Here is a 25,671-nt window from a genome sequence, read left to right on the forward strand (position 1 = left end):
ATGATGAAAAGAAAACCTTTATTTATTATTCTCGACCTCCCCAAAAATACCAATACAGGCCAACCTTACAGAAATCAAAATTTTATTTCCTTAAAATATCTCAAGGTAAATAACTGTGGTTTGGTGTCATGTAATAATACTAAAAGAACCCATCAAATATGGCTTGAAGAACATTGCCTGCTCTATTTACATAAATTATTTATAAATTAATAAAACTATGAAATTAGCAAATTACTTTACAATCTAAAGATGATGTTCACAATTAATGTTCACAGTGTTGACTGGTTCATCTTACTTCCAGTAATCCAATAACATATATACACAAGTGTCTGAACATGCAAGATGCTCAAGTCAGGGGACGTTGTTAACTCAACCCTTGCCCTATCCCATCTTCAACCTTTGGGAAGACTTGTATGGAATCTCCACACCTCTCCGCCCTACCACACTTTTCAGTAGTAGAAAGCCACACATATGATCTTGCTGGCATGCTAAGCATCCAAACTGTCATTTTGTTCTAGCTCACATCACTGCAAAGATAAGCTTGAAAACATGATGGAGGAATCAAGAGAAATACAGAAAAAGAGCCATATACCCATGATAGTACTTCAATTATTGTTTTCCCCCGCCCTTGGGCTTTCTCCTATGCATTCCTCAGTACAGATTCAAAATGTTCTCTCCTGAAAACTCTCAGGATAAAAATATTGTAAAATTAACTGCTACCTGTTGAAAAATAGTAGTTTTGCACCCATACAGGCAAACTATGGTAGCAGGATGCAACTGGATTAGTGATTATGACATTCTGGTGCTATAGGATTACTCATTACCCAATAGGTTAATTCCTTTTACTTTGTGCAATAAAGTTACTGTTTGGGTAGAAAATGTGATACCCTGCTAACAATCACAATAACACAGGATTTGGGATACCATTAAGCCCTGGGAGTTCAAGGAGATGATTTTTCTCTTTTACAATTCCGTTGAGCAATGCAGAGCTTAGAGTGGAAAAGGTCAAACCTGAACAAATATCTGTACTAGGGTCAATGGTAAGGAAAAAACCAAAAACAAACTATTTTTCAATATGATGAAAAAAAAAATATTTTACATCCATTCTCACTGGAGAAGCCAAGTTGTATTATCTACCCTCCAACACAATTGCCTGTTAAAGTCCGCAGCAACCTCTGCATTTGAATGATGATGATACATGCAGCCCTTCTAACAATTGGTACAGTTTTGTCCATAACTATTTCCTGCAAAAATTCTTCACAAGATTATTGTAGAATTCAACTTGACATCTAGGCCTGACATCTGGACTAAGTAGATGACGCTCCCAAAGATAAAGTAGAAGATGGCAAACATGATCAATTAGGAGGCAACAAGGAGGTAAACTGTTTTGAAGTTTCTCAGTGTCTACCATGAAGAACAAACCATTTCCTGCTTCCAGTGGTCTTCTGATCACTCCATTCCTTTAACGGGGAAGGAGGAAGCAACTTTGAATCAAAATGGGTCCAAGAGGTTAGATACAGTAAGCACCATACTGGATTTTACAGTTTAATCCACAGTCCAGCAGGAAAAAGTGTCATCTTTTGGGAATCTGTTTTGCTTCCTCCTTTATCCTCTTAGGATCTGTAGAGCATACAAGCTGGAGTACAGAGCTCCTAGTTCTGAATGTGCCTTATTGTTCCACAGGCAACTAGCAGAGACTTTCCCAACTTCTAAATCCAGCTCACACATCTGCAGCATCTCAGCAGCAAGGCCAGCTTCTTCATCCGTCATGGATTGGAATGAGATAGTGAAAACACTGCCTTCATCACCAGAGAGAATCCACTTCAGAACACTATCCATCTTGAAACATTGAAAGAGAAAATGAATGAGGAAGGGAGCACAAAGCAAGCAGTTTTTCACACCTCTAAACTCACGACACATGAGGAGAGGCAGGGAAATAAGTCTGTTTTAGTCCTTCCTTCCTGCATGCAAGTATTTTAAACTGCAGGTTATATCTGCCCCAAATACAACAATCTCCATTTGCACCAAGCAAATTCAATACGTACAACAATTCCTAGCATAGAAAGGACTCATATCTGCCTGCTATATAGCTGTTAAAGATGAGGAGCCTCTCAGAGAAGAGGAAAAAAGAAGTAGTGGCAGGCCTGATTCAGAACTATTCCAATGTCTGAATATATAGAGATTCAAAGCCAGACCTTAGAGATCTTAAGCACTCAAACCCCTACTCAGAATGAAGAGGCTTAAGCATGTATATCTAGAGGCTGCTACTCATTTACCATTACATGTCCTCTTATGGGAGTGGGCATGGCTATACTCTCCTCATTTGCTCATTAAACATATATTGATGGGCTCTCTGAAGAAACCTTCAATTATTTCCATAACTTAAAAAAATTCTGGTCTTCTGATACATCCATGCAGGCAGGCCGGATCACACACCTCTCTCTTTTTATCAGGGGACAAGTTACATTCCTCAACCTTTGACGACTTTCCTGTTCAAGACATTCAAGAAAATTCTCCCAAATATTCCTTGAACATTAATTTCCACTGAGGAAACACCAGTTCACTGTCCTGAGTCATGAAGATAACAAACAAGGGGCTAGACAATAGCCATAATAATATTGTACATTAAAAATCTGAAGAGAGAAGTTTTCTACCACACAGGAGTTAAGCCCGAAAGGCCTCACCATCTCTAGCTGTTTGGCCATGTTATTCTTCTCCACAATGGCCTCCAACAAGGGCAGCATCTCATAGTCCAAGTCTGTGAATACAAATTCCCAGCAATAAGAATGAGTGTGATGAAGGAGAAAATATTGTCACTCCAAATCTGATTCAGAGACAGGCACTGATTCAGTTCATCCTGTGCCCTTTATTTTCAGAAACACTGCTGACAGGTGGAGCATCACCTTCCACATGGGACTTGGTAGGTGCAGGTTCAAATGAACTTGAAACCCAGCTACATTGGTATAGGTATTTTGATTTAAACATTCAGCTGCCAAAGCAGCAGAAAGATTTTTGGGCTGGTTAAGTCCTACAAGCTCTTTCAACAGAGCTTGGGAACATATGACCCTCCAGATGTTGTGGGTCTCCAGTTTCCATCAGGCCTAAGCAACCTGATCAGCAGTAGTAGTTCACCAACATCTGGATAAACACTCCCCCACTTTTCATCATGTAGTGAAATGTTGGTGCCAACGGGGCTTTCAATGGCATTGGGTGGGTTACATACTTATGAAGAAGTGTCACAGTGGAGGCAATCTGTATGGAGGATGCTATTGCTCATTGTGCTTCTCTGGTACTCGTACATCATTACTATTTTGCCTCCTGCTGAATGTATTCACGTGTCAATTTTCTCCTTTTCGACCTCTCTGTTTGCAACACAGGAATAATGCTACACATTACTTTGTAGGGAATTTTGGATGACAAATAAGGCAGAGAATTGTACTGCAGTCTGAAGACCAGGCTGCATTCCCCAGCTTTGACCACGTGCCCTACCATGCACTTGATTTCTTCCAACTCAGTCTCTACTAGAGACTAAGAAGTTTATCTTGATTGCTAGAGGACAGTCCTCCATCTGAAAGTGTTGTGTGTTTGGGAGCCTGTCTGCTCCACATCTGATTTGAAGATCAGAAATTGTCCAAAAGGAGAGAAGCCGTGGCCTTGAAGCTACCTATCAAGAATCAGTACTCAGCCAACAGGCTGAGTAGCCACAATGGATTACCTGGTCACAGTTTCCCTATTCCCTGTGTCTTTAGTAAATAAAATAATGATGTGCTGTCAAGTCAATTTTGACTTATGGGGACCCTTTTCAGATTTTTCCAGGTAGATAATATACTGCAGTGGTTTACTACACTTTTTCTGGGGGTGCCCTGCATCTGTGCAGCTTGCCCGAAGTCACATAGGCTGGCCCTTCTGGGATGCACAGGGGGGAACTGAACTCCCAAGACAGATAACTAATTCACTGAGCTATCCAACCAGCTCTGCCATGAGTAGTTACATATATTATATATTTTTAAAATTATTATAACCATTATTTCTAAATTTGTACCTCCATATGTAAATTTACAGTATCCAAATCTGTGCCCTCCTTTTTTTCTTTTTGGTGGGGGAGATATATAAGTACATTTAACTATTCCTTGCAAAGGTCAAGGTCAATTCCCAGAGCCTAATTTATCCGCATACCCACACCCAGAGGTACATATTGCTGCTGCCATGGGAAAGAAAGGGGACATACTGCAACACAGCTGATAGTGCTGTCCACCTACCATCTATAGAAGAGCAAAAGAAGTGGATTGGTCTCCACAGATCTTGGATTTCTCCTTTCTCAGTGTCTTTGAAAATCCCCAGATGTGACAGAAACTTTTCCACTTTAGGTCGGAGTTCTTCATTCAATGGCTCCAATACAGAGCGATCAACATCATCTCCCACCATAGAAAGTTCCAGCTGATGAGGAAAAAATCAACAAGAGTGAAAGAGACATTTGCCACAAATAAAAATAACCAAATATTTTAAATATATCTTTCTCCTAGTGTTGGGAACAATATACCCTGTTAGGTATCAATAAAGGGCTTCTAGGAAGGTAAACAGGATGGCTAGATTCCCTTCTTCTGGGGGCATCCTGGGACTGTGCAGCTTGCCCAAGGACACACAGGCTGGCGACTGTCCCTGTAGGCACAGTGGGGAATCGAACTCCCAGCCTCTAGCTCTGCAGCCAGATACTTAAACCTCTGAGCCATCCAGCCATGAGTACAAACAGGACAGCATTTTTGCTTTTGGTTTAATATGAGGAAGCACTGAAAAATGACATCTGCAGAGCATATTCGGCCATCTCAGGGCTTACTACTCCATTTTAATCTCAGAATCATGAAAGGGCTGATGATGGCAATGAATAAAAGGATAGGACTAGTCTTAAGAAAGAAGGAGAAACAAGGGCTGGATCTATACCTTCACAATAATCCAGAGAAAATATATCTACTGGGAGTCAGTAAATACTGCTGTAAACATGCCCTGCTCCTGCATCCTCTTTTTAATTATTTTTAAAAAGCTGTTTGTGTGCCTCTTTGGATGTGCAATTTAATTACACAGTTTTTAAAAAGCAAAATTGCACATCCGCACATGCAAACAGAGGTGCAAAGGAGAAAAAAAATTGAAGGTATGGCAGCAGTCCAGGGAGAGCACAATGGTGGTGGGTAAGGACAGGTGGGAAAGGGGTGGGCAGACAACTGGTGGGGGGGAAGGAACCACCCAAGACTTCTGTGCATTAAAAAAAAATAATGGGCACCTTTTTAAACCTCAGCAGGGCATAACCAGTGTGATAATGACAGGATTCCCTGCAGATTCAATCCAGTTTTTTCCTGACAGTCTAGTTCCAACCAAAGAAAGAGCAAGGCAGAGGTATATGGACACAGGCCATCACATGCAGCCAGAAAGCTTCCAGAAGGGGCTGTTGAGCTACTTAGGTTTGTGGGGGAGAAGAGGACATACATACCACTGACTGAACAGTGGAGGCAACATCACTATCTTCCAGGAAAATCCTGAAGGATTTCAGAAGATGCTTCTTCAAAGGCTGGCTCAGGCGCATGAGGGGCTCATATGCCTCTTTAACAACATCTTTCACCTTCTGGATAGCTAAAGGGAGTTGGGTATGAGATTATTAGCCTCAGCATTTCAACAGCATTTGCAGAGCACACTTCATAAACTTTGCATACAGGGGTGATGATGATCAGCTAAACTCCACAGTCAGGACAATCCCCTGATGCAGCTCTTGCCAAAGTCCATGCACATTGGTGGGAAATTGCAGTATGGTATGTTTTCTTGTACAAATCCTTTCTTCCACTTCACAGCAGTGGGAAGACTGGCCAGCCACAGGGATTTGGGGAGTTAATGGTTGTTGTGGGGTTTTTTGGGCTCTTTGGCTGTGTTCTGAAGGTTGTTCTTCCTAACGTTTCGCCAGTCTCTGTGGCCGGTATCTTCAGAGGATAGCATGCTGGCCACAGAGACTGGCGAAACGTTAGGAAGAACAACCTTCAGAACACGGCCAAAGAGCCCGAAAACCCCACAACAACCATTAGATCCCGGCTGTGAAAGCCTTCGCAAATACATTTGGGGAATTGTTGCCCCCTAAACTGAATTTCTTCAAGCTCTGCATTATCTGATGTCATAGCCCACTGGATAAGTCCTCCAGTGATAATGAGCTGGAACCCTCTGAATCTGAGAAAAAGGATAAAATGCTCGGTCCAGTAGATTCTGAACCCTCAAGATCACAGGAAGTTGACCCCCTCGGGAGGATAAAGCTCTGAGCCTGAGCCTGAGGAAGAGGCTGGACCATGTCCAAGCCCACAAGAAGACCACTGGATAAAGACATAATTCCAATGACAACTTCTCAGACAACGTGCCCGGCTACAGGGGGAAACTCCTCAGGAAAAAAAAAGCATCCTCAGGAATAAGGGTCTGCTTGAGGGAAAGCTCTTTTTCCCAGGGAGCCAAAATTGGCAACTGAGATCCTTCACCAGCTGCCAAAGTGCCTGCCACTAAGCTCTGGATGAGGCTCCAGCGGTTCAGGTATATAAACTGAAGGCTGGGCCTGGGACTTTATGGGAGGCAACGTCACCTCTCGGTCCACATCCTGCCTGGCTTTTTGCTGATCTTGGACTCTTCTGAGAGTCTCCTTTTTGCTTCCTGATAACACTGAGCTGCCTGGGCTTTGGGCTGCTTATGAACTCTGGAGTTAGCTCTCCCCCCCAAAAAAACATGCCCACCCAATGCACTGGTAGGACTCTGCTTTTTAGATCTCTGCCTGTTGTTACAGGTGCCCCCAGCCCACCCAGACTTTGCCCTGGGACCAGCTTGTTTAAGGAGCAGGAGAACTGTTGATAGTTGGGCATGCATACACACACCAGACAAGAGAAGTATCTTGATAAAGCAAGCTTGCACACATAGCAATGAGAGTGTGCTTGGTGTATGGTCACCTTGTGCTGGTGCATGAGTCTCTCTAGGCTGGGACTGCAGAAGCTGCTCAATAGTAAAGAGAGAGTTTGGGGACATTTTATTCTAGTGGCCTTTTGGGCTGCAACTACTGGAATCCCCAATCTGCAAGAGATTCTGAATGTTATAGAAAATCCCCCACCCTTGATCTATAGGGATCTTAGACAGCAGATGCAGCTGTTGGTAAGGTCAAAGCTTGTCTTATACTTGGGCTCCATTGTGATGGTATGCTATTAATAAATAACTAGTCTTCTCAAGAACTCAACTCTGCCCGTCATGTATGCCTTTCTCTTTCCCTCTCAGAAAAAAAAGGAAGACCAAATATGAGATGGATGGACTCTCTAAGGAAGCCACAGGCTTGAGTTTGCAAGAGCAGAGCAGGACTGTTGAGCACAGCATATTTTGGAGATTGCTTATTCATATACAGTGGTGCCTCGCAAGACAAATGCCTCGCAGGACAAAAAACTCGCAAGACAAATGGTTTTGGCAATGAGGTTGATGACTCGCAAGACAAATGTTCCTATGGTCATGCTTCGCAAGAAGAATGTTTTCCATTTTTTGTTCCTGCCTCATGTTTGATGGTTTTTAAATGTTTTTCTATGATGTTTAAAAAGTTAAAGTTTTTTAATTGAAATTTTTAAAATCATCTGCACAATATGTATGGCTTTAAAGAGCACTTAATAAATCCTCTGTAAACCAAATTTGACTTTGTTCTGACTTTTTTTGCCCATAGGAATGCATTAATTAGATTTCAATGCATTCCTATGGGATAACGCATTTCGCAAGATAAATTTTTCACAAGATGACATTAACCGTGTAACGAATTAAATTCATCTTGCAAGGCACCACTGTAAATGAATTGCTTATTCATTGCTTATTCACTATAAGTTGGAGGCAACAAGACACATAACAGCAACAGTGTTCTCAAAGCCCCTTTGTGAAATAAGCTTACTAGTAAGCCAAAGGTGTGGAAAACACTAGATGTAATATAAAATTAAAAATTAAAATAAAATTTTTGTTTTGTTTTGAGGAAGGGCTTGGGAGCCACAGGTTCTGCAGTCGTGGTTTACAAGACCTGTTAAATGAAGAGACAGGCAAACATCTTGTAAACAGTGGAGTTGAATCTATAAGCCCCAAGCAGAGCAAATTCATGGGAAGGAGAAAATGTTCAGAAACTGTAGGAAGGCTGAACACATCCTAGCTGTGATAATCCTTCACGCTTTTTCTCTGCCTGTCTTTCCCTCTGGTTCCCTGTAAAATGGTCCCACAACATTCTGGAACATATATGAATGAAACAAACAATCATGTAGGTGTGGCTGATCCCATGTGTCTCTTTTTACCATGTGACTGGCACATTGCCTGATGGGAAGGAAGGGGAAAGAGCCATCTGATGGAGGGAAACCTGGCATGAAATCCAAACTAAAAAATGTTCACTTGCCTGTTAATGAAGAGCCCAGCTCATCCTGGAATGCTAAAGAGAGATGAAAATAAATATTGGCTTGAAATTATAGGCAGAAGCAGAAACATTAATGTACTTGTTTGAAAGACTGAGTGAGAGTGTCCCAGATAGAAGAACACTTGGCCCACCAGTTCTGATCTGTACCCTTTTATTGTGTCAGAGTTACAGTTATTGAACAATGGAGATTCCTATACTTGCATCCTTGCATGGAAAAGGTGCTGTAATCACACTTATGCCCAACATCTGGAAATTCAGAAGACAGATGTCAGGATAAGGAAAACAGAGTGGAAACTATTGCCAAGTTGTACATCAGGGGTGGAAAATGTTGGTCCTCTTGATGTTTTAGACTACAACTTCTATTATCCCTTATAAACAGCTTTGATGGAGCTGGGAGTTGAAGTCCAACACTTCTAGAGGGCCAAAAGCTTCCTTACCCCTTTTAGTCAGAGACCCAACTCACTTTGGCTGAATCCTACGGTCCTATTCCATTTGTGCAGTGCTCAGTTATGTAAGTGATAAGGTCTTCTTTTTTTTGAGCTTGTGCATGGAATTATGCAGTACTTTCTTGCACAAACGTAAAACCCACAGAAAACAATGTGGGTCAGAGTCCTGTCTCTCCATACCCCTTTTCCTTCTCTGCTTTGCTCCACAAAGTGCTGTGCATTTTGATAACACTGCTACAAGCTGGGCAAGAGGGACCACATCGGTCCTCTTCTGACCACTCTAATTTTTGGTCCTTTAGTATTCAGTAACTCTAGCTAGCAATAGGGTGCTCTGAGGGAACACTTCTTATGGACCAGACAGTTGATGAGTGTTTCTGTGGGACCTGGAGAGAGCGAAGAATTAATTAATTTTATTTATTCATTTCATTTCTATACTGCCCCTATAGTGCAACCACCCTATTCTAGGTGGCTGACAAGCTAAGACCAAAGAATTAAAAAAATCAAACAATGAAATAAAATAAAATAAAATCAACATTTCAAGACATACATGTTGGTCAGAACTGAGTCATTTTCCTTCCCCTGAGACAAGGAAAGAAGGGGTTGAGGGAGTCCTGTGGGTATAGCAGGAAGTCAGTTTGCTCCAAAAGTGGTCACTTTGCTCTCTGCAGGAAATCCTAGGGCACTGTGGGTTTCCCCTAGCAATACGACAAAGAACAGGAGTCTGTTGGAATGCTAATGCTGTGCACCCTCCTCTTACCTCAGTCTTGCTATATATGTGATCTCTAAATGTGCAAATAAACTTTATAGCAAAATGTTTCCAGCAGCTATTTATTTAAAGGAAAATGGTAAACACTGGAACATCTGAAATGGTTACTGCTCAAAAGTAGGGTAGACATTCATAACACTCAGTACTGTGGCCCGTAAGTTAGAAATAGTTACAGTATGTTAAACTTACCATCATAAGTGAGGAAGGGATCTTGCTTGGACTGTAAGGAGCAACCTGAAAGGAATAACAAAAGCAAATATATTATATGGATGGTAGAATGTCTTCTAAATAGAGTGACAGACTCACAGTTTTTCCAGATAGAACATTTGGTCTCCACAGTGTGCCTCATTGTGCTGTTGGTATTTTTCTCATCATCCAGACAATACAAAGGTTGTCTCAGTTCCATGAGTGACAAAACTCAAGACATTCTAGTGCTTTCCTGCCCTTCTTGCATGATATGGTTTACTTCTTTTCTCTGTTTTTTTAATGTGGGTGGAGTTTAGCACCATGCCCATTTCCCACTTTAAGGTTTCAACTACATTTCTCAAAGTACAAACACAAACAAACAAGTACTATCTATCTATCATCATCAATATCCTAGCATGAGATTAATTTTTGTTTTAAAAGTACAGTACAAGATATTATTGACAGAAGAGTGGCTGGAAGTTCACTGCATGGTCAAGTCCCTGGTTGGAAGCTTTTAACAAGGAAAAGAGAGAGAGAGAGAATGAGAATAAAGTGTTTATTGAAAGGAAGAAGCCAGGAGTTAGTGGAAGAACTAACTAACAAGAAATTCCAGCATTCTACACACAATGCAAATGTTTTGAACTATTTTAAAGGCTCTCCAGATTTTCCTTAAAGAATAGACAGAAGTAACTTTTAAAAGTGTACTTTGGCCAAATCCTGGTTCACTCCCATGCTCATCTGGAACAAGCAGGGATGAATGGGAATGGGAATGGGAATGGGAATGGGGAGGAAGATGAATTTTTCCTCCATCTGAAAGAACTGTCAGGATGACCTACAGTCATCGTAAGTTGAGATACTGAGCTATGGAATTGCAGGTGTGTAATGCCAGCAACAGCTGCAACCACCCTGGAATAAGACATCCAGGTGTGATGGTTCCAAAGGAAAAAAATAGGATGATTTGCTCACATCATAGAATCGTCTTGCCTCCTTTGGCCATTCCAAGCTGCTCTTTTTAGACGGGTGGCTTTTTTATAGCTCAGTGGCTTAGACATCTGGTTGAAAGTTCGATTCCACACTGTGCCTCCAGGGAGAAGAGCCAGCCTTGGGCAAGCTGCACAATCCCAGGATGTCCCTAGAAAAAGGGAATGGGAGACCACTTCTGAGTATTCTCTATCTGGAAAACCCTGAAAAGGGTCATCACAAATCAGAACTGACTTGATGGCACATGATCATTATTATTATATTGAGATATGGTAAATCGTTTCCTTTGGGACCCTAAGCCATTTTGAAGATCTTGCCATGAAAAGGGAGAAGATTAGAGTCTTGAATAACTCTCCCTCCTTCAGATAAGAGAATGGGGAGATGAAAACAGAAATCCAAAGTGAAGAAAACTGTTATATCCCTGTAGTTGCTAATGACATTTGCACATGAGAAACTGCACAGAGCAACTAGAAACAGCTTCCATACTGCAATCTGTTGGTTGTGACAAGATGTTAGACTATTCCAGCTGTTTTGCCCTGTGCCTAAACCAGCTAGTGAAACAGAAAAGGCTAAGAAACCTAATAATTCATGTCTTATAGTAGCAATAGAAGGATACAGTAATAAGGAATTGATATTAGAGAAACGAAGCCTCTACTTAGGAAAAATTACTAGTTTTGAACAAGTGATCCCCACAAACCAATTATTGGTAGGGGACAGACACACAACTTTTGGGGACATCCAGGTTGCGGTGCTTAACAGTGGACTTCACAAGACCACCTCAATGTAAAAACAAGTGGTTTATTTTTTTCCAATGAAGTGCTGCCTGGACATCTTAACCCAACTGCATGGGGAAACTGTCTGATGTTGTATACAGTCAAGAGGAAAACACTGCATAGGGCTGAACCCTGCCTTAAATCAAACCCAGCTAACATTTAATTGATAATGGCCATACAAAGAGAAGACCTTTTTTATGATTTCAGAGGAGCTTTAGATCAAACTTGGCCATAACCACATTGATGTGGAAGAGAGACATTCCCTGTCTTTCTCTCAACTTTTGCACCCATGCCTAAAATCATAGCTCCCATGGTTGAGTCCCTGTCTTCTCTTACTCATGGGAGATCACTGTACATTTACTTGATACTTAACATCTGGTGTGAACTAGACGTCCATGTCAATAAGAATGAAGAATTATTTTTACCTACCTGGCTCTTCTTCATGAGACTGGAGCTTCTCAACCCTGTAGGCCATTATTGTGCCTTGAGGAATGAGCAAGGACTTCTGTTTTATTCTCTTATTCAAGCCCTGTGCATTTGAGAACAGATTGTTAGGAGGGGCTGTATACTAGAGATGAGTAGACTTCAGGTTTGTGAGATACCTTGTTTTTCTTGCTATAACCTGGAGGTCACTAAATGCTAAATTTAGGCAGGGGGTGGGAGTGCTGAAGGACATACAGTCAGAATTAAGAAGCAGAGTGCCAAGCAATGAAAATTCACAGGCAAGGAGCCAACTGCTGGAAGGAACCAGAATTTATTGCCCTGCAATTGATTAGTGTGTTAAAATCAAGATATGGATTGTCTTCTCTGGTCTTGAGTTGCAGGTGGGTTACATGCCTCTGCTGCTATTGCCTAGCTGCAGAATTCCATTTCTGTAGGGATTGCAGGTAGTAGGAAAGGTCAAGCCAATATTATCTTTTGCACTTATTCTGTCAATTTTGTTTATAAATAAAAGAGAGGGGGAAAGGGTAGGGTGAAAGTTCATTCATGCTTATTCAGAATTCATTTCCATGTCTGACCCAGTCTTTGTTGCAGAATTTTGAATTTTGGTTAAATTCTTCTAGTGCAGGGATTCAGAGCTTCAAGTTCCCCAGATTAGTCCAACCCTTTTTCTCATCAGCTGGCACTTACAGTCTCAATAATTCACTCAGAGACATTTGAAGTAGAAAGAATAAAAATAATTTTCTTTACTTACAGTTCTAAACAGCTCTGGCGTGATGACAGTACTAAAGCTACCAGTTGGAGAGGAACAATTCACCAGAAACATTCTGAAGTGCAAAGTTCTCCACTAGGAGAATCCAAAACTGTCTGGTATCTGGGTGGATCAATTCAGGAAACCAATTCTAGCAGTTCTTTATCCCCACAAGAAAGAGATTCTCTTTTAAGTTAATGCCTCTGATACTTCGCATTAGAACAGGGACATCTAATTTCACAGCCAATATACTGTTGCTGGAATAATAATTAATAAAATCTTCAGAATATAATTCTAACCTAATATTGAATGTGATGGCTGTACTTGTATCGGGGCAACAAGTTTCAAAATTTGTGGCTAAGTATCTGTGAAGATTCTCAGTCATCCAGCTGACATTATCTGGAAGTTGAGTCATGGCAACTGGACTTCTTTCTTGTTAGGCTGAAACATTTTGCTACTCATCCAAGCAGCTTCTTCATTCTGAGGTAAGTTAGTAGGAGATTCCCGATATATCCTCCACTTTCCCCCTGGTCTGAATAGGCTCCTTAGAAGGACAAAGGACTGGGGGTGAGGGATAATCCTACTTCTGCAGTCCTTCTCCACCTATTGCCATGGGTCATTGAGGGTTGTTAACAGTTATCTTTCTTGTGTGTGTCCCTAATCCTTCCGGGGAGGGATGAAAGGGCAGCATGATAAATAGGAGACAGATTGTATCTAAGGCGTCCACTCCTATTGAGTGAGGGATTTTCTATATGCACATGTATGGCCTCCCTGACCCCTCTCTCAAATCATCTAACTTTTCCATCTAAAATGAGTATATTTGTGATGGAGTGTTTGTTAAAGCCACTCCCCTCATCCCGACAGTCCCTTAACAGGTTCTGGGAGGTGGAGATAACAAGGCTGGGTTAAAATTGGGTTTCACTGGGGCAGAGTGAGTTTTCCCTCAGGAAAGAAAACATTTCCTTTTTTGTTCTCCCTGCAGTGGTGGCTCTGCCACCACTTCCTCCTCAGCCTTCCTCCCTAAGATGGCAGTCGCAGCACAGGGGTGAGGCAAGGAGGGGATGAAATTGCTTCAGGAGTGGCAGCGGCTGTGGTAATGGCCTTTTCCTCCTCCACCACCATTCCCCCCCCCTCTTCCTTCAGCCTGTTGCTACCTCTTTGCCCCTCAGTGCCCACCACAGCTGGCCTGGCTTGGAGGGGCTGTGGCTGGGTCCCACCTCCCATTTGGGTCCCCCACTGGCGCCAGACAGCCAGATAGCCACCAGAGCCGAGGAGGAGCCACCACTGCTTCACAAAGAGAGAGTGCAGCCAGGGGGCCCTTGGGTGCCGAGGAGCCCCACAGGGAAGAGAGCTTGGCTGGAAGGGGGGGATAAGTGAGGAAGGGGAGGGCTGCCTGCAGAATGGAATCAGAGAGGGGAGTGTCAGTCAAGGGTGATGTGCCCCCTCCTCCAAAAACTGCAGTTAATCCCCTTGGGTGTTGGGGACCCATGCAGTAGAAGGGAAATTGCAGCTAAGCTCATAGTGGATGGGAAAGCCTCAGGTCTGAGTGGCAATGTATTCATTCTGTTAATTAACTTATTGTTTTTATTATGTTTAATGATGATGAGCTGCCTTGAACACTACCTAATTTGGAAAGGTAGGATAGGAAAAACACCAACAACCTCTTGATGGTTTGAACCCCCAGACACTGACTGCACTATGACACTGACATCAACCCTGCAATAGCTTTTTCACGGTGGAACCTATATATAAAGATTGACTTGCAGCTATATAAGATGATTCAGCTTTGCAGCGATTTGATTCACAGCTTGTATGATGTCTGAAATCGCAATAAGTGCTCACACAGCAGCTGTGGTTTGATTCATTTTACTGTTAATGCTGATTGCGATGTGAGTCTCCCTTCCTTCCCTTCCTCCCTTTCTCTGGTGTAGATTTTTTATATGAGCAGCCAGGAAAGAACCACAGGAGGGGTTGGTAGCTGCATTGGCTGGATGCCAGGATGCTGGTATGGGGGTAAGAAGAGTTGCAAGTGACTCATGAGGAGGTATGTGCCAGCACAAATGTACCAGGCATGGTTTGCAGACAAGCCGGATAGAACTTCCCTTGCTCATCCGAATATCCTCTCCAGGGATCCTCTCCACTCAAGCTTGAGTCTACTACATTTCTGAAAAACGTATGGAAAGGTACTTAATAATCTAATAGCAGAGAGCATCCAAAGTCTGAAGAGTTATTTTGCAAAATGCATCATAATTCACGTCTGAATGATTCCATAACAGAGATCACCACATTTCCCTTCTCATCTGTGACTCCTTTCCTTTTACTTTCATATAAGGCGTGCAAGAATTACCTCATCTCTGGCCACAGTTTATCATGCCAATAGTTTAAAATGATATGCAGACAGAGCTGAGGTAATTCTTACATGCATTACTTGAAAGTAAGGGAAAGGAGTCACAGATGAGAAGGGGAAACCTGTATGGAATCATTTTGAGTTGTGAATCACAATATATTTTACAAAATTACTGTTCAGACTTTTGATATTCTGTATTCTGAGACTGTGAAGTACATTCACGGTCTCAGAATTTTCTATAAACAAGTTTTTCAGAAATGTAGTTGTCTGAAGCTTTAAATAAGAAAGTAGCTTCACAGCAAACCATGATCATGGTCCTTTGCTTCTGCATGTCCCCATCCACCCCTGGACCTGGATATCATGCCCCAATCGCCTACCTCACTGAAACACCACCTACAGACATGAACATATCACAACTATCACATAGGAAAAAGACAGTTCAACTCATTCTGGCTTAAAAAGTTGAGGCCTCCCAGTGGCAGAGGCAAAAACCCTGCTCTGGTAGCAAGAAGGGCTGGACCAATTTGATTCAGCCTCATGCAGTCAGTAGAACATACAGTACTTCAAATTCATCCATTTTGTAAGTGGAGCAGATCCTGTGGTATTTGACCATGTAGTTACACTCTGAGTTGAGAGAAGAGGGAAGAAAAGAAAAGAAAAAGAAAAAGGCCCAGTCAAGAGCCCTAAACAAACCTGTATTGTAAATATATCTCTCACAGTAACCTCTCCTTTGCCTCCGCCTTGCATGATCTCTTCTACTAGTAATGATTCCATTATCTCAAAAACCTCGGTAACAATGTAGAAATCCAGTTTAGGGGAGAGTTGCTGGATAATGTTGTGAGATATCTCAATTGCCCTAAAACCAATATGGAGACATGTTAAAGTTGCATACCCGCAGGTGACTCCTTGACTTCCAGAAGCTACTGCTGAAGGTACAAGCAAGGGACGTTTCATGGCAAGCCAGTCAGAGCTACAAAGTGAACATTTCCCACAGGTAGAAGTCATCCTAGGGAGCCTCAGATTCAATACATTTTTCTGCCTGAGGTGAAGGACGCCCATGTCTTCTATGTGGAGAAGTGAAATACTCCATCAAAAGCCAGAGTTTGGAAGAAGTTCATCATCATTATCAGTTTGGAACTGCAGAGCTGGAAGGGAGCCTATGGATCATCTAGTCTGGCCCCTGCCAAGGAGGCACCGTGGGGAATCGAACTCCCAGCCTCTGGCTGTGCAGCCAGAGGCCTAACCCACTGAGCTATCCAGCAGTTCAATGTCATCTTCGCTGGTGGATTCTGGGAATTGTAAACTAGAAAAATACCTTTTTTGGCTCTGAGCCAAGTACCTGCAAACAGGACAAACTCCCACCCCAGCATTTGGGGGTAGCAGGCTAGCCCCAGAGATGAGGCACCAGGCATGTATGATGGCGCATACTTCTCTGTCCTCAAACAGCTTTAATGCTGCTCCCCAACTCCCACCATCCTACAACTGAGGCAAACAGAGTTCTGCTGGCCAGCAAAGACACCTTTTAGCAGCCACCTGAACACTAGAACTACACAGAGGTAGGATCTCTCCTGCTTTGACAGGTGAACGAAAACATAAGGCAAGTGACTGAAAATGGCTGCTCCTCTTCCACCCTCCCACTGAAAAGGGGCTTGCTCTGTTTTCTTGTCCTTGCCTGTCCTCTTGTGGACATCTTTAGAAATGCAGCAACATCCAGTTCCAAAACAGGTTTGAATAAAAAAGAAAAGAAAAAAGTCCTCCCCTCAGAGCCATAACTAGCCATTTTGGCACTCCCAGCCTCAGATATGGGTGTAAGCCCTCCATGAAAAGGAGGAAGAAAATGTCATTTCCCCCCCCCCTCAAAAGAAAGAAAAAGTTTATGGTGTTCAGGAAAAGGAAAGCGAACAGGGCCAACTACACAGAGTGTATTTTCCTGACACTCGCCAGTAGATTCATCTCCAGTTTTCGTGGCCCATGAAATTCTGATGCCCCAGGTCAAAGCCTTTATGGAAACCTCTTTGCTTTCATCCTCTTATTTTAATAAATGCTGAGTGCCAAAGAATTTATTTATTTATTTATTTATTTATTTATTTATTTATTTATTTATTTATTTATTTATTTATTTATTTATTTATTTATTTATATGCCACCCACACTACCCAAAGGTCTCTGGTCGGCTTACAACATTTAAAATACAATAAAAATTCAGAACAATTAAAATGCAATTAAAATATTTATAAAAATTGCCATCGGACCCACAGCTAATATTATTTCAATTAACAATTATTTCAATTAAAAGTAATGTTATTTCAATTAAACTTACAGGTAGCAGCCTGCTGGAGCCCCATACCATTTGCCCCTTATATTAAACATGGTCAGGCTCTTATATCTGTGAAGATTCTTAGTCAGCCAGGTGAGGTTATCTGGAAGTCGAGTCAACTTCCAGATGGTCAGGCTCTTGTTTCTATGATTTGAGTACAGAAAGAGACCATTACAGTAATGGTGGGCAAAGATCTTAACAGTCCTGCTCTGCAGTTTATAATGATATCCCAGACACTGCTGCCCAAGGGAGTTCTCTCTTTTTATTTCTGATTAGGACTGACAAGACATGCTAGCAAACCTCCCGTTTCCAGTTTAGACTATAATTCTAATTGGCCCTTGTTGTTGTTTGTTGTTTAGTCCTTAAGTCGTGTCCAACTGTTTGTGACCCCACAGACCAGAGCACACTAGGCCCTCCTGTCTTCCACTGCCTCCCAGAGTTTGGTCAAATTCATGTTGGTCAAAATTCATGTTGGTACTGTAGCTTCCATGACACTAACTGGCCATACTGTAGTCCAAAAATGGAAAGTTGCCAAGCTCTGGGAACTGAGATAATTTTTTTAAAATTTGCTTTCAATGGGAATAGGATTTGGAGTTAGGGAGGGTGGAGGGGAAGGGGAATGGCTATGGATGGAGGAAAGGTAAAATCCCAGAGAGCAAGAGAGTACTTTTAGACAATTGTGCTAAAGAGGAAGATAACAAAACAACAACAAAAACAAACAAACAAAAAACACTATTTAACACATTTTACCAGAATTTCTATAGTTACTAATCTCTCCGTTCCTTAGTTAGACCTTCACATTTTATCTATTCTTTCCAGTTTTGACTGGCCTTTGGTGTACAGCTCGCTACTCTCTCTCTCTTTCTCCTTTGCACCCTACCTGGCAAGCTACCAAGCTATGCTCACCACAGTTCTTTGGTATCCACGTAGGTTTTCCTCACATGTGCAGGAGAGGCCGATGTGCAAGCTGAGCCCAAACCAGAAATGTCCACTTGGGTTGACTGCACCTTAAATTTTAGCCTTGCCCCAGACTTGTGGCAGGAGTTTGCACAAAACAGGAGTGGTTCAGCATGTTTCAGTCCTGGGGGGAAAATAAGTAAGGCAAAAGAAGAGGTCTACTTATATGTACTGTATTGATTCAGACATCATGGTCAATATGATGGGGAGAGGAGGGTAACATCAAAGGTGGGCATCATGCAGAGAGCTGGCCATATGCGGCCCCCTCTTTTTTTGCAGCTGCCCCCAAACTTGGTCCTCAACTGTTCAGCCTCTGTCAATGGTCGTGAATGATGGGAGTTGCAAGCCAGCAACCCCTGAAGGGGCACAGATTCCCCAGGTTCCCATAAAGCAGTCAAAACCAGAGCCCACTTCAAGCCTATTAAATAATATCGAACAGTGTACCTATTTCCAGTGTTGTTTCTTCCTGGAGAATATCTGCCAGTTTGAAAGAGGTTGGGGAGTACTTCCGGCTGTGACCAAATAACCTGAATGGTTCTTTGGTTACCAGAGAAAGAGGCTGGAAGCTGTCGTTGTGGGCCAGGCTAGTCATGGGAATCAGTGTCCCATCTGGGTCCAGCTCTTGGGTCAATTGCTTGGCTAGTCTCTTAAACATTTTCCAACCACCGCCACCGCCAATGGGGCAGAATCTGAGCCAGTGGGAGGGTGCTGAACAACCTGGAAGAAGAAAACAGCATTCTTTAATATACTTTATGAATATGAGGGGAAAAAATCTTTTTCTGTTTTTAATGTTTGTTTTTGTTTGTGGGTTGTTGTTGTTTTGAATGACAGCTGTCAGGTTGAGGATCAGGCTGGCACTTGAAAAACACAGATAAAATACTATCTGCTGAAGGGCAAAACTGTCCCTAGAATGGCAATAAACTTGGTCATGAATGTGGACCTGAAAGCAATGCCCACCAAATAGGCACAAGGCATTTCACTGTCCCAAAGGGTTTTGTAGCTGCTCTCAGAGTCTGTCGTCTGTGAGAGCCACCGGCCCCACTTTCATTGGTCTCACCTATAAGGCTTGGGCTTAGTTTAGCCCTCCCATTGCCTGTGGCTATAGGCTTATCTGGTAAACAAGGCCAGATTGTTGAAGTTATTTCCTGCTTGAAATTTCCAATGATATACCAGGGCATTGTGGGAAACTTAAGATGATACCCCGCCTGCTGCCACCGCCACCAAAACTGCTGCCAGACATACAGCCCACTGATGTGTGTCTCTGGAGGATAGAGTTGCCAGGTCTTATGGCACTGGACTGAATTCTTGCGGAATTGCTATGCTTTCCCATGTTTCCAGATGTGGAGACAAACCTCAGGGCAAACGCCTCAAGGGGCAGAATGAAATCAGTTTGTGCACGTGAAGAGCCCCAGTAGGGACTGGTAAAAATCTCCCAACAAATTATGTATGATATAGTCAAAGCCACGTGAGATATGGAGCTTAGTAGTAATGGTGACAACTGTTGTGGGTGGTGCCATATTTTACTCCCTGTCTAGATCCTGAAAAATTAAATAAAAAATACTATTTTGTGCTGACTCTGGCATGTCATAATAGTCAGTTGTCTGTATTTTATCTGGATTCTGGGCACATTTATTTAGCTTCCCTTTGTAACCATTTCTACAGTTTACTGACCCAAGAAATAGCTGTACCACCACCAAAACGTTTGCCTGCTCTACCTCTGTGACATCACAAGAGCCGCCCCTCAGTTTCAGGTATTTGGGCCTGATTCTACATAAGGCTTGGAATTTAAGTCCCAGCTTGCCTTATTCCCATACCTGAGGGCAGAGATATCTATTAGGGCAGAAAAAGTCAACCACCTTCAGGGTAATTTCTTAAAGAAGTGAAGCTAAAGAAAAATCAGTGAGGACAAGTAGATAGTCATGGATATTTTACAAGGCTAATGGAAACACTGATGAGGTGAAGAATGATTCAGAATTCACAGATAAGAATGATAGCATTTCTCTCCCCCCCCCCTTTTTTTTTTTTTTGGAAATGCCTGATTTCTTTTATTCGCTCTGCCAGTTAGAAATTCAACATGTATACTGTAACTGAGATGCCATTGCTAGAAGTGAACTGGGTATTGAATTTCTTTTTATGGGGGTGGGGGTGGAGGATTCTGTCATATGAACCACATCTCCACAAAGAATGAGGGAAGGTAGAATCCTAGGATGTCTTAAATTTAATTGTCATCTGTCAATTTTTTTTTTAAATCTTCCTTGAAAATGAATGACTGAAACTTTATTCCAACCATCTTTAGATCAAAATAGAAAATGAGTTGGTGAACATGAAGGAGTAAGAACAGCAAGGAAAAGACCAGAATAAAAATTCACAGTTACTGTGAATTAAACAGACAAAATGTGTTAAAAATTTCCTTCCAACTGAGGAGCAAGCTGGTTATGAGGATAAGGTTGTTCTTGTTAAAAGTTTCATTTATTCAATAAAAAATCCCTTCCTATAAAAAACAAATGGAGCACTGCTAAAGGATTTTGACCACTTTGTAATTAGTAATGATTTCTTACAGTACTTCCAAAGGTACAAAGCACATGATCCTTTTTTGTTTTGTTTCACTGTGGATCTATCGCTACAATTTTTTATCAAGAGAGAAGAGTGGTGGCAGCTACAGATGTCTGGCACAAGACCTCCACTTAGGGGTCTTGCAGACAGTGCCAATTTCCACTTGTTTCCTGCACAGTTTGAGGGCATCCACACTGCCATATAGATATAGTGTATGGGTCGCTGATGGCACAGTTTAGACTGGAAAAAAAGACTGTATATCCATGTATTTCTACTTAGATCAAGCCATCTTTCCTCTTTAAGAGCTGTCACACACCTTTCTGGCCCTGGGGTAGGGCATGCATTCTTTTTCGCATGCTCATTGTTTAGCTTGTTAAACCAGGAGATAGCAGCCTCATCATGGCTGCAGATTCAGAGAGAGAGAGAGAGAGAAAGTGTGGGAGAATGAGGGAAGGGAAGCAGGGAGGGTGAGAATGGCACCAAGAGAAGGCGAGAGGAGTGATGTAAAAAATTATTCTTTTCCACTTTCCCATCACAGACAATCAGGATTAGTGCTTAATTGACAGCTGATTGGGCTACAAATGGCAATGCACCTCCCTCTAACCTCAACTGACCCTTTGTAGCCCGATTCACCCCATACCGAAAATGCCTGTTTGCCTTCTATGTGTGTGATTCATCAGTACTAGTATCAATCCACAAATATTCCAAAAGATATTGGAGGAGGGGGAATGCTATAGTACTACCCCACCCACTCCCTTTTGAGGCAGGCAGGCAGGGTAGCATTAGGATCTTAAAAACACAACCATACAAATCTTTACGTTTGGGGAAAGGGGGACTTCCTAGACACCAGTGCTACTCAATGATTCAGCTTTCTTTGATCTACCCATTCACCTAGCCTTTGGCATAGTGCTACCCCACTCACTTGCGGACAGGAAGGCAGAGTTGCACTAGGATGGAAACACATTATAATGGAATGCTTCTGCCTGCCACCAACCTCAGAAATGATCTGAAAAGCACTATAATGCTAAATTCTACCACCAGGAACAATGCACGTTTTAAAATAAGCCATGCTTTGCAGGAAGGATATTTTGACACAGGAAGTGGCAGTGTGTTCCTGCCACTGGTCATAACAATTCACACCCTACATTGTCTGGAAAAGAGGGGAGCGTGTGTGTCAGTAGCTTCAGGAATCAAGCATACCACATAGAACAAATGTTCCATCTGACGGAGTCTTGAATTCTAGGCATTTAGAGTAGATTTTATTGTTAGTCCAAGCTTCAGCTGCAAGAGAGCTTCAGGGACACTAAAAGTTGTCCAGTGATGGTGACTACCAGCACTGGGCTCCAGAGAAGAGTGTTGTTGGTTGCTGTTTCTACAAAGAATCACTAAAATGTGAGCCTCCACTTGCAATCTCAAGGCAAAACTATATGTTGCAGATAGCCTGTGACTAGAAGAGGGAATTCCCTAGGTGCTAAGAATGTCTGTCACAGCAGGAGTGTTCCACATCTCCCATTGCTTGTAATTTAGCTTGCTTTGTTTTTTGACTGGTCTTCAGGTAGGAACATAGGCTTCATTTGCAAATACAACAGCTCAGTTACAGAGGCATAGTCTGAACTATGCCTCAGCCATTCACACAATACAATAAACAAACTATGGACTCTGCAATTAGTTTAATCACTCCTGCTTCAAGCAGGAGGCATTGAATGGAAAGCGTCGTGGCTATACAATAAAGCAGGGTTCCTAGCAGATTGCTTCATGTGGCAAAAGTTCTTGCAATGCATCTACATAGCATTGTTTAAATTGAATCAGGACCTCCCAGTTCCAGCTTCAGCTTTATTGAGTCAAGTCAAATATATGACTAATGGCCATTACAAATAGAAGCTAGATAAAAACATCCACTAGTGATACAACATAGAATATAAATCAAATTCAGATATCATCTGCAAGTGTGTTTAGACTTGACTGTACAAAATATGTGTCATAGCTGTGCCAAACATGGGTGCTTGATATGTAACTGGAGGATCATAATCTGATACTAACCAATAAATCTTCAAGTCAATGTTTTTACATTTCAGTGATAATAACATCCGCCCTAATGCTCTCTTCTTTGGGGAATTGATATAGACAACACTACAGCAACTCATGTGAAATGTCTTCTGCCTCTCCTCTGGATTTTGCAGTTGTGCTCCCTACTCCTCCCAATCCATACCCTATTCCTCAGGTCTCCAGTGATGGGTATATTTCATATAAGATTTGGATTTGTGGATAAAGAGACTGAAAACAAATTTTTATTAAAAAAAGCCAATGCCTTCAACAAGAGTACAGTATTTGTTCAAGCATGCATCCTTTGTAGATTCTCTTAAGACAAGATAATAGGGGAAGAGAGGGGAAGCATTCATCAGTCAAATGTCCAATGTGCCAATAACAATATTTATTAATTGTATGGGACTAGCATGAGATTTAGTCAGAGTAAATCCAGCCACGAATATCATTAGAGCTTAACATTATCCTAAATATGATAAAAAAAGTAAGTAAGATAAAACAAAATAAGATGAAATCTGGCTTCAGTTCTTCAAGGTACTCAAAGTGTTTCATACACATTATAACCCTGTAACATAGGCATTCTTATCCTTTAAATTAAGATTTGAAATTCCCTTCTTCAGACATGAACTCTTAAAAGTCCTTGAAGAGGAGAGCTCTCTTTTTAGTACTAACTGTACCTGAAAAGTGGTCCTTGATTTGGCTTAATCCTGAATACAAGAGTGAGACTGTTATCTTTGATGTGATTTGTTTGCTCACTACTGCCTTTAGTAATTAGATTTTGCAAAATTCTGTGCTGTCTTTAATTCTATTGTGTTGTGCCTTTTCTCAATGTCCAACAAGCATAATTATACTCATATCCAAGAACTAGCAAAACCTGCCTGATCAGACATGGGAGAAAAAGAGTGCACACACCAGTTTTCCTCAATATGGTGCTCACTGGATGTTTTTCATTGCACTGCCCATCACCTCAACCACTAGCTGTGATGGCCAGAGCTGATGAAATCTGTAGTCAAAACCACCTGTAAGGATCAAGTCTGGGGAAGTCACTAGACAGCGAGACCAACAATATCTCTATTGTAACATTTTATGCATACAGCTCGACACTGTAAGGAAAAGGTTTCCTGTATTTCTTTCCAGAAATAATAACCTTTCACTTACCTCAACTCTTTTGCCTTCAAGATTCTTATAACAGGAATCAACGTCCTTGGTTGACAGGAGTAAATCACAATCCGGCAAATTCAGTCTACAGCCTCCAGATGAGCTTGCTAAGCAGAAATTTAAACTAATTGTGAAATGAAACGTTCGACTCTTTCTTTCAGTTAATATAGGGAAGTCAAAGAGTGTCAGGCTTCCCATTGCTTAGTTGTCTCCCACCCCTTTTCCCTCATGACTCACAAGCAGTCTAGTGTGTTTTACTCACCAAAAGGTTAAATGGGGTTCAAGCATGCTAGGGTCTAAACCTACCTGGAAGTCACTCTCCTTGATGACCCTGAAGAAGTGAAGCAGATTACAGATCCTCTGTGGTGACAAGAAACTACTTTGATCATGGTCAGAGAAACTTACCATTCCTTCAGTTACCCCAGGGGTGAAAGTTGGCTATAAACCTACTAGGGAGCCACACTGAGAAAATGATAGCAGAAGGAACCCACTGAGTAATCATAATTTTAATTATGTTGCTAATAACTAGAACCAGCAATATGATGTTGCAGTGTGAAGTGTTCCAATTCAGAATTCTAGCCAGTTGGTCAATCATGTTCTTTTCCAGATTCCTCAATTCCATTCCCATTTCACCCTAGAATAGTTAGCATCCTGTCTCCAGTTGCCGAGTCATCAGCTTCCCATCAAATATTATCCTCCTTCAGTGCCACTCAACACAAGAGTTGTCTTCCTGCCTAGAGACCCAAAGAAGCATTCCAATCGGAAACCTTAGTTGCCATCTGAGCGTGTTCAGTCTTTGGTGGATGTACATATGTGTGATTATTTCTACGTTGCTCTTTTCCTTTACCATGTCTTACTAAATATGTGTTTTGTTTCTGCACACTTTGGGTTATCGCAAGCCTACTGATACTTTCTTCTTCTGCCCTCATCTTGGAAATTTCAACTCAGAATTCTGAATGGGCCTTACTTCCTGAGAAATGTTTTTAGGACAGATAATAACCTTCTGAGTCTTGCTCCACCATTAGGGCATAATGAACCAACTGCTGAGATGGGGCTATAGAGAAAGCCCTGTCTCCTTTCTAACTAACCTAGCTTCTTGAGGTGCTGGGACATGCAATAAGGCCTCTGTTGAAGACCTCAGAACTGGGTAGAGGCATATGGGAGGAGGTGATCTTGCAGATGTCCAGACTGTTTAAGGACTGTACAGATTAAAACCAGCACCTTGAATTAAGTTTGGAAACAATCTGGAAGCCAGTGGAATTAATTCAAGGGTGGTTTTATACTGTCTGTAATACACACAACTGATAAACAGTCTGGTCCCTGTATATTGCACCAGATGTAGCTTCCAAGCACACTTGAAAGCCAGATGCAGATACAGTGTACTAGTCTAATCTAGACTATTGTAACAACAGAAAAACCAGAGGAATTGGTATAATGTTTCCCTTTGCCTGAGGCATCAAAATGTCTTGGGGCTGCCCCAAATGCTTTCAATTTATATATGCTTTACCAATGCTGAAG

General features: G+C 41.9%; 1 protein-coding gene across 2 annotated transcripts; it reads right to left on the reverse strand.

Moving 5' to 3' along the window:
- Positions 1 to 24,906, reverse strand: LOC110082065 (gasdermin-C4). 2 transcript variants are annotated; one of them, XM_073004228.2, is made up of 11 exons: positions 24,154 to 24,906; positions 18,844 to 19,116; positions 18,349 to 18,523; positions 15,819 to 15,981; positions 12,016 to 12,115; positions 9,836 to 9,880; positions 8,417 to 8,449; positions 5,483 to 5,622; positions 4,260 to 4,437; positions 2,685 to 2,758; positions 1 to 1,839 (listed from the first exon to the last, which is right to left on the reverse strand). In XM_073004228.2, exons 2-11 carry the CDS (start codon positions 19,052 to 19,054, stop codon positions 1,606 to 1,608), a joined length of 1,353 nt encoding a protein of 450 aa, XP_072860329.2. In that variant the 5' UTR covers positions 19,055 to 19,116; positions 24,154 to 24,906; the 3' UTR covers positions 1 to 1,605. The 2 variants fall into 2 exon arrangements, with proteins under 2 accessions (XP_072860329.2, XP_020654976.3); XM_020799317.3 differs by lacking the exons at positions 18,844 to 19,116; positions 24,154 to 24,906 and adding an exon at positions 17,446 to 17,586 and having other exon boundaries at positions 18,349 to 18,437.
- Between the last annotated feature and the right edge of the window lie 765 nt (positions 24,907 to 25,671).

The sequence above is a fragment of the Pogona vitticeps genome, chromosome 6 (assembly GCF_051106095.1).
Source record: "Pogona vitticeps strain Pit_001003342236 chromosome 6, PviZW2.1, whole genome shotgun sequence".
Classification (NCBI taxonomy): Eukaryota; Metazoa; Chordata; class Lepidosauria; order Squamata; family Agamidae; genus Pogona; species Pogona vitticeps.